Source organism: Pristiophorus japonicus, chromosome 1 (assembly GCF_044704955.1).
Source record: "Pristiophorus japonicus isolate sPriJap1 chromosome 1, sPriJap1.hap1, whole genome shotgun sequence".
Lineage (NCBI taxonomy): Eukaryota > Metazoa > Chordata > Chondrichthyes > Pristiophoridae > Pristiophorus > Pristiophorus japonicus.
In genome coordinates this window covers 325,603,803-325,619,104 of record NC_091977.1, presented here as the reverse complement: position 1 = coordinate 325,619,104, position 15,302 = coordinate 325,603,803, and the positions used below count along the sequence as shown (strand labels likewise).

At 47.3% G+C, this 15,302-nt stretch overlaps 1 protein-coding gene across 1 annotated transcript in view; it reads right to left on the bottom strand.

Moving 5' to 3' along the window:
* The window catches only part of entpd3 (ectonucleoside triphosphate diphosphohydrolase 3), a 79,114-nt gene extending 67,077 nt beyond the window's left edge, over window positions 1-12,037 (bottom strand). The window contains exons 1-3 of the mRNA XM_070880825.1: window positions 11,960-12,037; window positions 11,299-11,360; window positions 54-126 (exon numbers count right to left, since the gene is read on the bottom strand). Of these exons, the coding sequence (XP_070736926.1) occupies window positions 54-126; window positions 11,299-11,360; window positions 11,960-12,037 (213 nt within the window). The remainder of the gene's footprint in view (window positions 1-53; window positions 127-11,298; window positions 11,361-11,959) is intronic.
* Window positions 12,038-15,302: the final 3,265 nt, after the last annotated feature.

Sequence of the window (15,302 nt, the reverse complement as noted above, 5' to 3'; positions counted from 1 at the left end):
TTGTCTCGTGCCCTTCCTCCTCCTCACCACCTGTGGTGATGAGCACCTCCAACGGTGCTAGCGATGTTGCTGATTCCGGGACAGGTGAAGGTGTGGCCTCCCTTTGCGCCTCTGGTGCTGGGCGACCTGCAAAACACAATTGAGCTTATTGAGCTTATTAGAACAGAAGGGTACACATGAATCTTGTACTGCGCTGGCATACGTAGGAGGAGAAGCACTACTACAATAAATGTGACCGAGAGACGTTACAGATTAATGCATCATATGGTAGTAAATATGGTAGTACATCTATGTGGAATTCAGTGCCCTGGAGAGCTGTGGAGGCTGGATCAGTCAGAGATAGACAGAATGATAAGGGAGTGAAAGTTTATGGGAAGCGGACAGGGAAGGGGTCAGATGGCCTGCTCCTGCTCCTATTTCTTATGTTCTTATGTTGTTAACCTGAGAATAACACAGAAGCTGCATGCATAACATGGCATCATTCGTATATTATAACTAAATGATGTTTCATTACTTTTAACACTGCTTTACACATTACTCACATGATGCAAGGGAGGGTTCTTCAACACCACGGGTGGTGGCCGAGTGACTGTGGGTCCCCACTAGTGTCGCTGCACATTCCTCGAGGTCGCTGAGGCGGACAAGCTGAACAGGGCCTCCTCCGGTGCCCCTCTGCTTGGAATAGTTGTTAGATATCTTCCTCTGCAAACGTAACAAGAGCATGGCATAAGCTAATTGACTAAGTACTATCATGGAAAGACAATGTTTTCCAATGTTATATGCTAATAGAGTTTGTATCCACAATTGAGGCATGGTTATAACAAAGATCGTGTTTACGATCTAATGCTTGACACAAACATCTCTCTCCACTACAATCTCCATTGAAGGACCCCCGGGGGTGGAGGGAATCAGGATAGCTGGTGAACTCGGCAATGACAGGAGCTCATGTCCCAAAGTGTCCCAGGGCAGACAGTGAGCAAGTCCAGCTCTCCCCCAGTCCAGGCTGTGTAAGTGATAGCAGCCGGAGATACTGACACAGTCTGGGTAAAGGTGACCGGACACCTCAGTATATGCAAGAATGACCAGCTTAATTTCAATCCCGGAGATTTACATATTATGTGGATCATTACAATTTAAAATCTATTTCATACATACTTTTGCCGAAGCACCCAAGCTGTTCCAGCGCTTCTGGCATTGGTCGGACTCCCTTGCTTCATGGGATGCCGACGAGACTACGTTGGCAATCTCGCCCCAAATCTTGTAGTACGCCCAAGGTAGAGGTTTCCCGTGCCCACCCCGGGTTAATTCGGCCCACCGGGAGTGCACCTTCTGGACGAGGGCCTCGTTGGCCTTGTCCGAAAAGAGCTTTGCCCTCCTCCACCCCCTCCCTCCACATTATGCATACTAATGTCACTCTCCGATGATGACATTTTCTATTATCTCAAGCAAACTGATATGTTCTGGATTATCTTTATCTCTTTTTATTTCTTTTGGATCTCAATCTCACTCTGCTTTCCTCTCCTCTCTCTATCCTCTTTCACTCTCTCCCTCCCTCTCTCTTTGCCTTCTGCGCATGAGTGGATTATCCCGACCTCCCGAATTGCGGGAAAACTTGCTTGCAAAAAAAAACTGCATGCGCAAAAGGCCGTTGTTAGGGAAGCCTTGCCTTCCACATTGCTGAGGCCCATTTCACATCGCTAGGGCCCATTTCACATTACTGGGCTATCGCTGGGCTATCGTTTCCCCCCCCACAAAAAAGCCGAAAGTAGCAATCTCAAAAATGAACGATCTTCCAGTGGTCCTGAAGGCTGAAACATCACTAAGGTTGGAACATCGCCCATTTTTTGGGCCCTAGTGATCTAAGTGGAAAGTCTAGCCCTATAGAAACATAGAAATGGACAGCGTAGAAGGAGGCCATTTTGGCCCATCGTGTCTGCGCCGGCCGACAAAGAGCCACACGGCTCTCGGTCAGCAGCCCTGAAAGTTACATATAAACCTATGAACAATGAACAATGGCGGAAAGGTAAAGAGCACCCAGCCCAACCAGTCTGCCCCACACAACTGTGATACCTCTTGCATCGAAACATTCTATACACCATCCCAACCAGAGCCATGTGATCTCCCGGGAGAGGCAAAAATCAGATTAAAACCCAGGCCAATTGGGGAAAAACAAATCTGGGAAAATTCCTCTCTGACCCATCCAGGCGATCAAAACTAGTCCAGGAGCTCACCTTGGCCGTATTCGATTCCCTGCAGTACTTACCATCGTACCTGCACCAGCCAACAAGAGGTTATCCAGTCTAATCCCACTTACCAGCTCTAGGTCCGTAACTCTGCATATTACGGCCCTTTAAGTGGCCATCCAAACACCTGTTAAATGTGGTGAGGGTTTCTGCATCCACCACCCTTCCAGGTAGTGAGTTCCAGACCCTCACAACCCTCTGTGTGAAGAAGCCTCCCCTCAAATCCCTCTGAACCTTCCTCCAACCACTTTTAAATTATGCCCCCTTGTAATTGACCCCTCCACCAAGGGAAATAGGCCCTTACTCTCCACTGTATTCAGGCCCCTCAAAATTTTGTACACTTCAATGAGGTCTCCTCTCAACCTCCTCTGTTCCAATGAGAACAAACCCAGCCTATCCAATCTGTCCTCATAGCTAAGATTCTCCATTCCAGGCAGCATCCTAGTAAATCTCCTCTGCACCCTCTCTAGTGTAATCATGTCCTTCCTATAATATGGTGACCAGAACTGCATGCAGTACTCTAGCTGTGGCCTAACCAGAGTATTATATAATTTAAGCATAATCTCCCTGCTTTTGTATTCTAAGCCTCGGCCAATAAAGGCAAGCATTCCGTATGGTTTCTTAACCACCTTATCTACCTGGCCTGCTACTTTTAGCGGCCTACCGCTTAATGTGTATACCCTTTCCTTATTAGCCCTCCCAAAGTGCATTAACTCTCACTTCTCTAGATTAAATTCCATTTGCCACCTCTTTGCCCACCTGACCAGTAGATTGATATCCTCCTGCAGTCCATGACTTTCCTCTTCATTATCAACCACACAGCCAATTTTAGTGTCATCTGCAAACCTCTTAATCATATTCCCTATATTCAAATCTAGATCATTGATATATACCACAAAAAGCAAGGGACCCAGTACTGAGCCCTGCGGAACCCCACTGGAAACATCCTTCCAGTCACAAAAACATCCATCAACCATTACCCTTTGCTTCTTACCTCTAAGCCAATTTTGGATCCAACTTGCCACTTTGCCCTGGATCCCATGTGCTTTAACCTTTATGACCAGTCTACCATGTGGGACCTAATCAAAAACTTTGCTAAAGTCCATATACACTACATCGTATGCACTACCCTCATCGACCCTCCTGGTTACCTCCTCAAAAAATTTAATCAAGTTAGTCAAACATGATCTTCCTTTAACAAATCCGTGCTGACTGTCCCTAATTAATCCTTGCCTTTCAAAATATAGATTTATCCTGTCTTTCAGGATTTTTTCCAATAATTTTACCACCACTGAGATTAGGCTAACAGACCTGTAATTACTCGGCCTATCCCTTTCTCCCTTCTTAAACAAGGGTACCACATTAGCAGTCCTCCAGTCCTCCGGCACCATGCCTGAATCCAAAGAGGACTGGAAAATTATGGTCAAGGCCTCTGCTGTTTCCTCTTTTACTTCACTCAACAGCGTGGGCTGCATTTCATCTGGGCCTGGGGACTAATCTACTTTCAAAGCTGCTAAATCCCTAATACCTCCTCTCTCACTTTATTTCATCCAGAATTTCACACTCCTCCTTAATAGCAGTATCTGCATTGCCCCTTTCCTTTGTGAAAACAGATGCAAAGTATTCATTAAGAACCATACCAACATCTTCCATAAAGATTACCCTCATGGTCTCCAATAGGCCCTACCCTTTCTTTAGTTATCCTCTTACTCTTAATATATTTATAGAACATCTTTGGATTTTCCTTAATTTTACTAACCAAGAATTTTTCATGCTCTCTCTTAGCATTCCTAATATCCTTTTTAATTTTATCTCTTAACTTTCTATATTCCTCCAAATATTCTATATTATTTAGCCGTTGGTATATGACGTAAGCTTCCCTTTTGTTCTTTATCCTCCCCTGTAAGTCCCTAGACATCCAGGGGGCTCTAGAATTTTTATTCCCACCCTTTTTCTTTAAGGGCATAAGTTTGGCCTGAGCCTTCCGGATCTCCTCCTTGAATGCCTCCCACTGTTCTGACACTGATTTACCCACAGGTAGCTGTTGCCAGTCCACTGTGGCCAAATCACTCCTCAACTTAACAAAATTAGCTTTTCCCCAATTTGGAACTTTTATGCCAGGTCTATCCCTGTCCTTATTCATAACTAGCTTGAATCTGACTGAATTATGGTCAATGGCACCCAAGGGCTCTCCCACGAATACCTCTTCCACCTGCCCAGCTTCATTCCCCAAAGCTAAATCCAAAACTGCGCCCTCTCATATTGGGCTTGTTACATACTGACTAAAAAAGTTCTCTTGAATTTTAAGAATTCCGCACCCTCTATACCCTCCACACTATATTTGTCCCAATCAATATTAGGATAGTTAAAATCCCCTACTATTTCTGCCCTGTGGTTTTTGGACCACAGCAATTTGACTACATATTTGCTCTTCTATCTCCCTCCCACTGTTTAGGGGTCTATAGTACATGCCCAGCAGTGTGATCGCCCCTTTATTATTTTTAGTTCGACCCATATGGTCTCGTTTGATGATCCCTCTACCATATCATCCCTCCTCACCACTGTAATAATTTCTTTAATCAATACCTCAACCAACCCCCCCCCCTCTCCTTTTTACCCCCCTCTCTGTCCTGTCTAAAAATCCTGTAACCAGGAATATTGATCTGCGAAACCTGCCCCTCTTTCAGCCACGTCTCTGTAATGGCTATAATGTCATACTCCCAAGTGTCTACCTGTGCTCTTAGATCATCTGCCTTATTCGCTATACTCCTTGCATTAAAGTATATACCATTTAGCACAGGAACATAAGAACATAAGAAATAGGAACAGGAGTAGGCCATACGGCCCCTCGAGCCTGCTCCGCCATTCAATAAGATCATGGCTGATCTGATCATGGACTCAGCTCCACTTCCCCGCCCGCTCCCCATAACCCCTTAACCCCTTATCGTTTAAGAAACTGTTTATTTCTATCTTAAATTTATTCAATGTCCCAGCTTCCACAGCTCTCTGAGGCAGTGAATTCCACAGATTTACAACCCTCTGAGAGAAGAAATTTCTCCTCATCTTAGTTTTAAATGGGCGGCCCCTTATTCTAAGATCATGCCCTCTAATTCTAGTCTCCCCCATCAGTGGAAACATCCTCTCTGCATCCACCTTGTCAAGCCCCTCATAATCTTATATGTTTCGATAAGATCACCTCTCATTCTTCTGAATTCCAATGAGTAGAGGCCCAACCTACTCAACCTTTCCTCATAAGTCAACCCCCTCATCCCCGGAATCAACCTAGTGAACCTTCTCTGAACTGCCTCCAAAGCAAGTATATCCTTTCGTAAATATGGAAACCAAAACTGCACGCAGTATTCCAGGTGTGGCCTCACCAATAACTTATATAGCTGTAGCAAGACTTCCCTGCTTTTATACTCCTTTTGTGTTTCATGCACAACTACCCCCAGGTCCCTCTGTACTGCGGCACTTTGCAATCTTTCTTCATTTAAATAATAACTTGCTCTTTGATTTTTTTCTGCCAAAGTGCATGACCTCACACTTTCCAACATTATACTCCATCTGCCAAATTTTTGCCCACTCACTTAGCCTGTCCATGTCCTTTTGCAGATTTTTTGTGTCCTCCTCACACATTGCTTTTTCTCCCATCTTTGTATCATCAGCAAACTTGGTTACGTTACACTCAGTCCCTTCTTGCAAGTTGTTAATATAGATTGTAAATAGTTGGGGTCCCAGCACTGATCCCTGTGGCACCCCACTAGTTACTAGTTGCCAACCAGAAAATGAACCATTTATCCTGACCTCCTTGATTACTACTTACTAATCCTTGTTTCCTCTGTCTTACAGATTCGCTTTCTAAATTCTTGCTATCCAATTTCTGCTTTACTTTCTTCCCTATTGAATTTGTTCTCAGGTTCCTATCCCCCTGCCAAGCTAGTTTAAACTCTCTCCAACAGCACTAGAAACCCCCCCTGTGAGGATATTGGTCCCGGCGCTGTTGAGGTGCAACCCATCCAGTTTGTACAGGTCCCATCTCCCCCAGAAGCGGTCCCAATGCTTCAAGAATTTAAAGCCCTCCCTCCTATACCAACTCTCCAACCATGCGCTCATCCTCTCTATCCTTCTATTCTTGTACTCATTAGCACGTGGCACCAGTAGTCATCATCATCATAGGTAGTCCCTCGGAATCGAGGAAGACTTGCTGCCACTCCTGAAGTGAGTTTTTTGGTGGCTGAACAGTCCAATACGAGAGCCACAGGCTCTGTCACAGGTGGGACAGATAGTTGTTGAGGGAAGGGGTGGGTGGGACTGGTTTGCCGCACGCTCTTTCCGCTGCCTGCGCTTGATTTCTGCATGCGCTCGGCGTTGAGACTCGAGGTGCTCAGCGCCCTCTCGGATGCACTTCCTCCACTTAGGGCGGTCTTGGGCCAGGGACTCCCAGGTCTCAGTGGGGATGTTGCACGTTATCAGAGATGCTTTGAGGGTGTCCTTGTAGCGTTTCCGCTGCCCACCTTTGGCTCATTTGCGTGAAGGAGCTCCGAGTAGAGCACTTGCTTTGGGAGTGTCGTGTCTGGCATACGGACTATGTGGCCTGCCCAGCGGAGCTGATCGAGCATGGTCAGTGCTTCAATGCTGGGGATGTTAGCCTGAATGAGGACGCTGATGCTGGTGCACCTGTTCTCCCAGGGGATTTGTAGGATCTTGCAGAGACATCGTTGGTGGTATTTCTCCAGCAACTTGAGGTGTCTCCTGTACATGCTCCATGTCTCTGAGCCATACAGGAGGGCAGGTATTACTATAGCCCTGTAGACCATGAGCTTGGTGGCAGTTTTGAGGGCCTGGTCTTCAAACACTCTTTTCCTCAGGCGGCCGAAGGCTGCACTGGTGCACTGGAAGCGGTGTTGGATCTCGTGGTCGACGCCTGCTCTTGTTGATAGGAGGCTCCCGAGATATGGGACGTGGTCCACGTTGTCCAGGGCCGCGCCGTGGATCTTGATGACTGGGGGACAGTGCTGTGCGGTGAGGACGGGTTGGTGGAGGACCTTTGTCTTACGGATGTTTAGTGTAAGGCCCATGCTTTCATATTCCTCAGTAAATACGTCGACTATGTCCTAGAGTGCAGCCTCTGTATGTGCGCAGACGCAGGCATTGTCCGTGTACTGTAGCTCGACGACAGAGGTTGGGGTGGTCTTGGATCTGGCCTGGAGGCGGCGTAGGTTGAACAGCTTCCTACTGGTTCTGTAGTTTAGTTCCACTCCAGCGGGGAGCTTGTTGACTGTGAGGTGGAGCATGGCGGCGAGAAAGATTGAGAAGAGGGTTGGGGCGATGACACAGCCCTGTTTGACCCCAGTCCGGACGTGGATTGGGTCTGTAATGGATCGGTTGGTAAGGATCATGGCCTGCATGTTGTCGTGGAGCAGGTGGAGGATGGTGACGAACTTTTGGGGGCATCCGAAACGGAGGAGGACGCTCCATAGACCCTCGCCTTTGTAAGGTCGAGGAAGGTCATGTATAAGGGCTGGCGCTATTCCCTGCATTTTTCCTGTAGCTGTCGCACTGCAGAAATCATGTCCGTTGTGCCCTGTAGGGGACGAAATCCGCACTGTGACTCCAGGTGGAGCTCCTCGGCCACGGGAAGAAGTCAGTTGAGGAGGACTCTAGCGACGACTATCCCAGTGGCTAATAGCAGGGAGATTCCCAAGTAGTTATTGCAGTAGGCACCGGTAGTAACCCGGAGATTACTACCTTTGAGATCCTACCCTTTAATTTTCTTCCTAGCTCCCCAAATTCTGCCTGTAGGACCTCATCCCTCTTTCTACCTATGTTGTTGGTCCTGATATGGACCACGACCTCTAACTGTTTACTCTCTCTCCCCAGAATGCCCTGCGTCCTCTCTGTGACATCCCTGACCCTGGCACCAGGGAGGCACCATACCATTCTGGAGTCATGTCTACAGCCGCATAAACACCTCTCTGTTCCCCTAACTATAGAATCCCCTATCACTAGAGCTCTTTTATGCTTCATCCCTGCCCCCTTTGCAGCTGAGCCACCCGTGGTGCCTTGGAATTGGCTCTGGCTGCACTCCCCAGAGACACCATCGCCCTCACCGGTGCTTAGAAGTGAATATTGGTTTTCCAACCAGAACTCCTCCCCACCCCTTGGGAATCCTGCCTCAGTAAATATTGGTGCCAGAGACTGATACAGCACAGATAAGGCATTTCGGCCCATCGTGCCCGTGCTGACTCTTTGAAAGAGCCCATTATCCCAAATTAGTCCCACACCCTTTTTCCCCATAGCCCTGCAAATTTCTCCATTTCAAGTATTTATCCAATTCCCTTTTGAAATTAGTTATCGAATCTGCTTCCACCACTCTAAAAATGGCCCTATTAAGCTGTGTTGCTACATTAGTGATTTCTGTATCTGTACGCCTAGATCCCTTTGCTCCTTTACCCCATTTCATAGAATCATAGAATGATACATAAAATCATAGAATCATTGAATGGTTACAGCACGGAAGGAGACCATTTGGCCCGTCGAGCCTGTGCTCTGCAAGAGCACTTCAGCTAATCCCACTCCCCCGCCCTTTTCCCGTAGCCCTGCAGATTTTTTTCCTTCGGGTACTTATCCAATTCCCTTTTGAAAGCCACGATTTAATCTGCCTCCATCACCCTTTCAGGCAGTTCATTCCAAATCCTAATCACTTTCTGCGTAAAAAAGATTTTCCGCATGTCACCTTTGGTTCTTCTGTCAATCACCTTAAATCTGTGTCCTCTGGTTCTCTACCCTTCCATCAATGGGAACAGTTTATCGCTATTTACTCTGTCTCGACCCCTCATGATTTTGAACACTTCAATCAAATCTCCTCTCAACCTACTCTGCACTAAGGCAAACAACCCCAACTTCTCCAGTCTATCCATGTAACTGAAGTCTCACACCCCTGAAAACATTCTTGTAAATCTTTTCTAAGGCCTTCACATCCTTTCTAAAGTGCGGTGCCCAGAATTGGACACAATACTCCAGTTGGGGTCGGATCAGTGTTTTATAAAGGTTCATCATAACTTCCACGCTTTTGTACTTTATGCCTCTATTTATGAAGCCCAGGATCAAAAATGCTTTTTTAACAGCTTTCTTAACCTGCCCTGCCACCTTCAATGATTTGTGCACCTATACCCCCAGGTCTCTCTGTTCATGCACCCCCTTTAGAATTGTACCCTTTAGTATATATTGCCTCTCCTCGTTCTTCCTACCAAAATGTAACACTTCGTACTTCTCTGCATTAAATTTCATCTGGCATGTGTCTGCCCATTCCACCAGCCTGTTGAAGTCTATCACTACCCTCCTCACTGTTCACTATACTTCCAAGTCTTGTGTCATCTGCAAATGTTGAATTTGTGCCCTGTACACCCAAGTCTAAGTCATTAATATATATCAAGAAAAGTAGTGGCCCTCGTACCGACCCTTGGGGAACACCACTGTATACCTTCCTCCAGACCATAAAACAACCGTTCACCACTACTCTCTGTTTCCTATCACTTAGCCAATTTAGTATCCATGCTGCCACTGTCCCTTTTATTCCAGGGGCTTCAGCTTTGCTGGCAAGCCTATTATGTGGCCTTTTGGAAGTCCATGTAGACCACATCAGCCACATTGCCCTCATCAATCCTCTCTGTTACCTCATCAAAAACCTCAATCAAGTTAGTTAAACACGATTTGCCTTTAACAAATCTGTGCTGGCATTCCTCAATTAATCCACACTTGTCCAAGTGACTGTTAATTTTGTCCTGGATTATCATTTCTAAAAGCTTCCCCACTAGCGAGGTTAAATTGACTGGTCTGTAGTTGCTGGGTTTATTCTTACACCCTTTTTTAAACAAGGGTGTAACATTTCCAATTCTCTAGTCCTCTGGCACTACCCCCATATCTAAGGAGGATTAGAAGATTATGGTCAGTACTTCTGCAATTTACACCTTTACTTCTCTCAGCATCTTAGGATATATCCCATTCGGTCCTGGTGACTTATTTACTTTAAGTACAGCCAGCCTTTCTAGTAACTCCTCTATCAATTTTTATCCCATCCAGTATCTTAACTACTTCCTCTTTCACTATGACTTTGGCAGCATTTTCTTCCGTGGCAAAGACAGATGCAAAGTACTCATTTCATCATCGTAGGCAGTCCCTTGAAGTGAGGATGACTTGCTTCCATGTGAAAAAGGGATGAGTTCATAGGTGTTTCAATGAAGGACCTAATATTCCAGATCCTGAACTACATCGTGAAGGGTAGAAGATGCCTGTGCTTGGATTTTTTTTTAATGTGTGGTGGCCGTTGCACACCAGCCACCACACGGGTTTGACAGAGCTAGGTCTTGGTCCAGTGGCAAGGATTACCAAGACGACTGGAGACCTGCTCTGCTGCACGGACCTAGTGTGCACACATATCGCAGTGTGGGCTGGCCTATGCTGCCACTGGGCCCTCGCCTCTCTTGGGCTCCAGATTCATGCCTCTCCTGGGCCCCGGTCACTTCCCTCTGCGGACTCTTGCCACTCCTTCGCTCCTCCTGCTGTGCCTGCCCGCACTGCAATCAGCAACCTGGCTTCGTAGCCGTCGCCCTCCTGCAGCAGCACGCGCTGCTCCCTGTAGTGGTATGCTGCCGCACGCTGCTCCCTCCAATGGCACCGGCCTGCTGATGGTCTTGCAGGCTGGGATCGCGCCGATTTCTGGGCTGGGCCACCGCACGCTGCTCCCTCCAATGGCCTCGGCCTGCTTCACTCATTTAGTACCTCAGCCATGCCCTCTGCCTCCATGCGTAGGTCTCCATTTTGGTCCCTAATCGGCTCCACCCCTCCTCTTACTACCTGTTTACTGTTAAAGGTCTCAACTTTCCCCAGTTATTTGCGCCGTTTTTTTGGTACGTGCCGCTTTTTTTGGCCTAAATTAAAAAATCCAAGTTTCCCCAATCTTCGTGCGCTAGCATAACTCAGTTAGTTATGATTTTTTTAGGGTTTTTTTTTGCGTAACTAGTTTTTCACAATTATGCAAGTTTGGCCAATTTACATTTCTCCTAGGATGGCGTATGTGGCCACTTCCGAAAAACCTTGTGGGCACTTAAGGAAAACCTGCACACATAAAAAATCGGCACAGAAAAACGACATTGTTTTAAGGCGAAGTTTTGGAGGGAGTCAAGAATACATAAATATGCATAATCAAGCTTAAATTTTTAAAATATAAAACGCAGGAAATGGAAGTTTAGTGGAATGCTTTAAGTTTTGATTTTTAAAAGACTGACACGCCACCACCGAACGTCTCTAAACTGGGCTCGGGGGTCGGAGCATCGGCCGGCAGAATCGGTCCCTCGCCCGGACACAGGGGCTCAGGGCTTAGCTTGAAAAGAAGCCTGGCGGGGGGAGGGGAGGGGTCTGAGGAAGGCGAACGGAAGGTATGAGAAGCCTTACACTATGTATCAAATGAAGTCCAGTGTTATGTATGTAAACATGATAACTGTGTAAGACTTGCCACCAGGGGGCGCACCTGTTGGAGATCCAAGGGTCACCTGCACACTTCATGCAAGTGAGCATAAAAGGTTGTCTGCCCTGCTGCTTTGACATTCTGGAGTTTTATTAAAGAGATTAAGGTCACATCAGTTTAAGCTCACAGTACTCAGTCTTGTAGAGTTATTCTAAACATAACAATTGGCGACGAGTAACAGATCACGAACTTTCACGCGGTTATAGCTGCTGCTGGTATTCTTGAGCGATTCGTCGAGGGTGATGATTGGGAAACCTTTGTTGAACATCTTGACCAGTACTTCATGGCCAACGAGCTGGATGCGGACGATAAAGCGATCAAGCGTAGGGCGATTCTCCTCACCATTTGTGGGTCGACAACATATGGCCTCATCAAGCATCTGCTAGCAACAACGAAACCAACGGAAAAGACATATGCAGAGTTGTGTACGCTGGTTCGGGAACACCTCAAGCTGAAGGAGAGCATCTTAATGGCCAGGTATCGATTCTATACGCATCATTGCTCCGAGGGCCAGGACATGGCGAGTTATGTCACCGACCTAAGACGCCTTGCAGGACCTTGCAATTTTGCTGGTTATTTGGGGGAAATGCTGCGGGACGTTTTCGTGCTTGGAATCGGCCACGAGGTCATTCTTCGCAAGCTGCTGTCTGCCGAATTCCCAGACCTGAACAAGGCAATCACGATAGCCCAGGTATTCATATCCACGAGCGATAATAATAGACAGATATCTTCTCAGCATCGAAGCTCACCGGCAAATACTGTGCATAAAATAATGCCGTTAGCAGGCAGAACTGTACATGGCAGGGCCTACATGTCTGCAGCTGCAAGACCTAGGATGACTCAGAGTCCGCCGTGGGGCGTGAATGCGATCCATTAACAGCATGTTGGCGCTTCGGGGGTAATCATCGAGCCCATCAATGTTGATTCAAGCACTACGTGTGCAAAGGCTGTGAAACAATGGGGCACCTCCAGCGAATGTGCAAACATGCTGCGACTCACCACGTGGCAGAGTCGGCAGAAGATGGTCGATCCAAAGCGGATCACGCAGAACGAGTAGGAGAGGCAACTCAACCCGAGGCCGAGGAAGAAGTGTATGGGGTACACACCTTCACCACCAAAAGCCCTCCTATAATGCTGAAAGTCAAATTAAATGGCATTCCAGTTTCCATGGAGTTGGACACAGGGGCGAGTCAGTCAATTATGAGCCAGAAGGCTTTTGAGAAACTGTGGGGCAACAAGGCACAAAGGCCCAAACTGAGCCCGACTTATACAAAGCTGCGGACCTACACCAAAGAGCTCATACCAGTCATTGGCAGTGCAGCAGTGAAGGTATCGTACAATGGAGCTGTGCATGATTTACCACTGTGGATTGTACCTGGCGATGGCCCAACGCTGTTCGGCAGAAGCTGGCTAGGAAAGATTCGATAGAACTGGGAGGACATCAAAGCACTATCTTCAGTGGATGACGCCTCGTGTGCTCAGGTGCTGAGCAAATTTGTGTTGCTATTTGAACCAGGCATCGGCAACTTCACAGGTGCCAAGGTGCAGATCCATCTAGTCCCTGATCCACGGCCTGTTCATCATAAGGCTCGAGCGATTCCATATATGATGAGGGAGAAAGTCAAGATCGAACTGAACAGACTTCAACGAGAGGGAATCATATCGCCAGTTGAGTTCAACAAGTGGGCCAGCCCAATTGTCCCGGTTTTGAAAAGCGATGGCACGGTCAGAATCTGTGGTGACTACAACGTAACGATCAACTGTGTTTCGTTACAAGACCAGTACCCACTGCCCAATGCTAGCAGAGGGGAAGTTGTTCACTAAATTGGATCTAACCTCTGCTTACATGGCACAGGAACTGGCTGAATCTTCGAAAAGATTGACGTGCATCAACACGCACAGAGGACTGTTGATATACCACAGATGCCCTTTGGGATTCACTCGGCTGCTGCCATTTTCCAGAGGAACTTGGAGAATCTGCTGAAATCGGTTCCGCGCACCGTTGTGTTTCAAGAAGACATCCTGATCATCGGTCATGACATCACCGAACACCTGCACAACCTGGAAGAGGTTCTAAAGTGACTGGACAGAGTGGGACTCAGGCTGAAACGCTCTAAGTGTGTTTTCCTGCCGCCAGAGGTCGAATTTTTGGGGAGAAAGATTGTGGCAGACGGCATCAGACCCACAGACGGAGGCCATCAAGAATGCACCCAGACCACAGAATGTGACGGAGCTGCATTTATTCCTGGGACTCCTCCACTATTTGCTAACTTTCTACCCGGGTTGAGCACTTTGCTGGAATCGTTGCACATGTTGCTATGTAAGGGTGGCGACTGGGTTTGGGGTAAATCTCACGAGACAGCCTTTGAGAAGGCCAGAAACCTGCTATGTTCTAACAAGTTACTTGTACTGTATGACCCATGTAAACGTTTAGTGCTAGCTTGTGATGCATCTTCGTACGGGGTCGGGTGTGTGTTACAGCAATGTATCAGGCAAACAGCAATCGGTTGCATATGCATCTAGAGGTCTAGCTAAGGCTGAAAGAACCTACAGTATGGCCGCGAAAGAGGCATTAGTATGCGTATATGGGAGTTAAGAAAATGCACCAATACCTATTTGGACTCCGGTTTGAGCTTCAAACTGACCACAAACCGCTCATTTCGCTGTTTTCAGAAAGGAAAGGTATAAACATCAATGCTTCGTCCCGCGTCCAAAGATGGGCACTAACATTGTCCGCTTATGACTATGTTATCTGCCACAGACCAGGCACGGAGAACTGTGCTGATGCCCTCAGTCGGCTGCCATTGCCCACCACCGGGGTGGAAATGGCGCAACCTGCAGACTTGTTTCTGATCATGGATATTTTTGAGAGTGAGGGTTCACCTGTCACGGCTTGCCAGATCAGGACCTGGACCAGCCTGGACCTTGTGCTATCACTAGTAAAAAGTTGCGTCCTCAATGGAAGCTGGTCGGCTGTTCCTGGGGAAATGCAAGATGAAATTAAGCCGTTAAACCGACGTAACGATGAAATGTCCATCCAGTTGGATTGTCTCTTATGGGGTAATCGCGTGGTTTGGCCAAAAAAAGGCAGGGAAACATTTATACGCGACCTACATAGTCATGGTGAAGACTATCGCCAGATCGCAAGTTTGGTGGCCCGGCATTGACCCGGAATTGGAGTCATGTGTACACCAATGTAACACTTGCTCACAGTTGAGCAATGTACCAAGGGAGGCTCCACTGAGTCTGTGGTCATGGCCCTCCAAACCGTGGTCCAGGGTCCACGTAGCTTTCGCTGGCCCCTTTCTAGGAAAGATGTTCTTAGTAGTAGTGGACGCTTACTCTAAATGGATTGAACGTGTAATCATATCATCCTGCACATCCACTGCCACCATTGAAAGCCTCCGGGCCATGATTGCAATCCATGGCTTGCCCGACGTCCTTGTCAGTGACAATGGACCGTGTTTCACCAACTCAGAATTCAACGAGTTTATGACCCGCAATGGCATTAAGCATGTCAGGTCTGCTCTGTT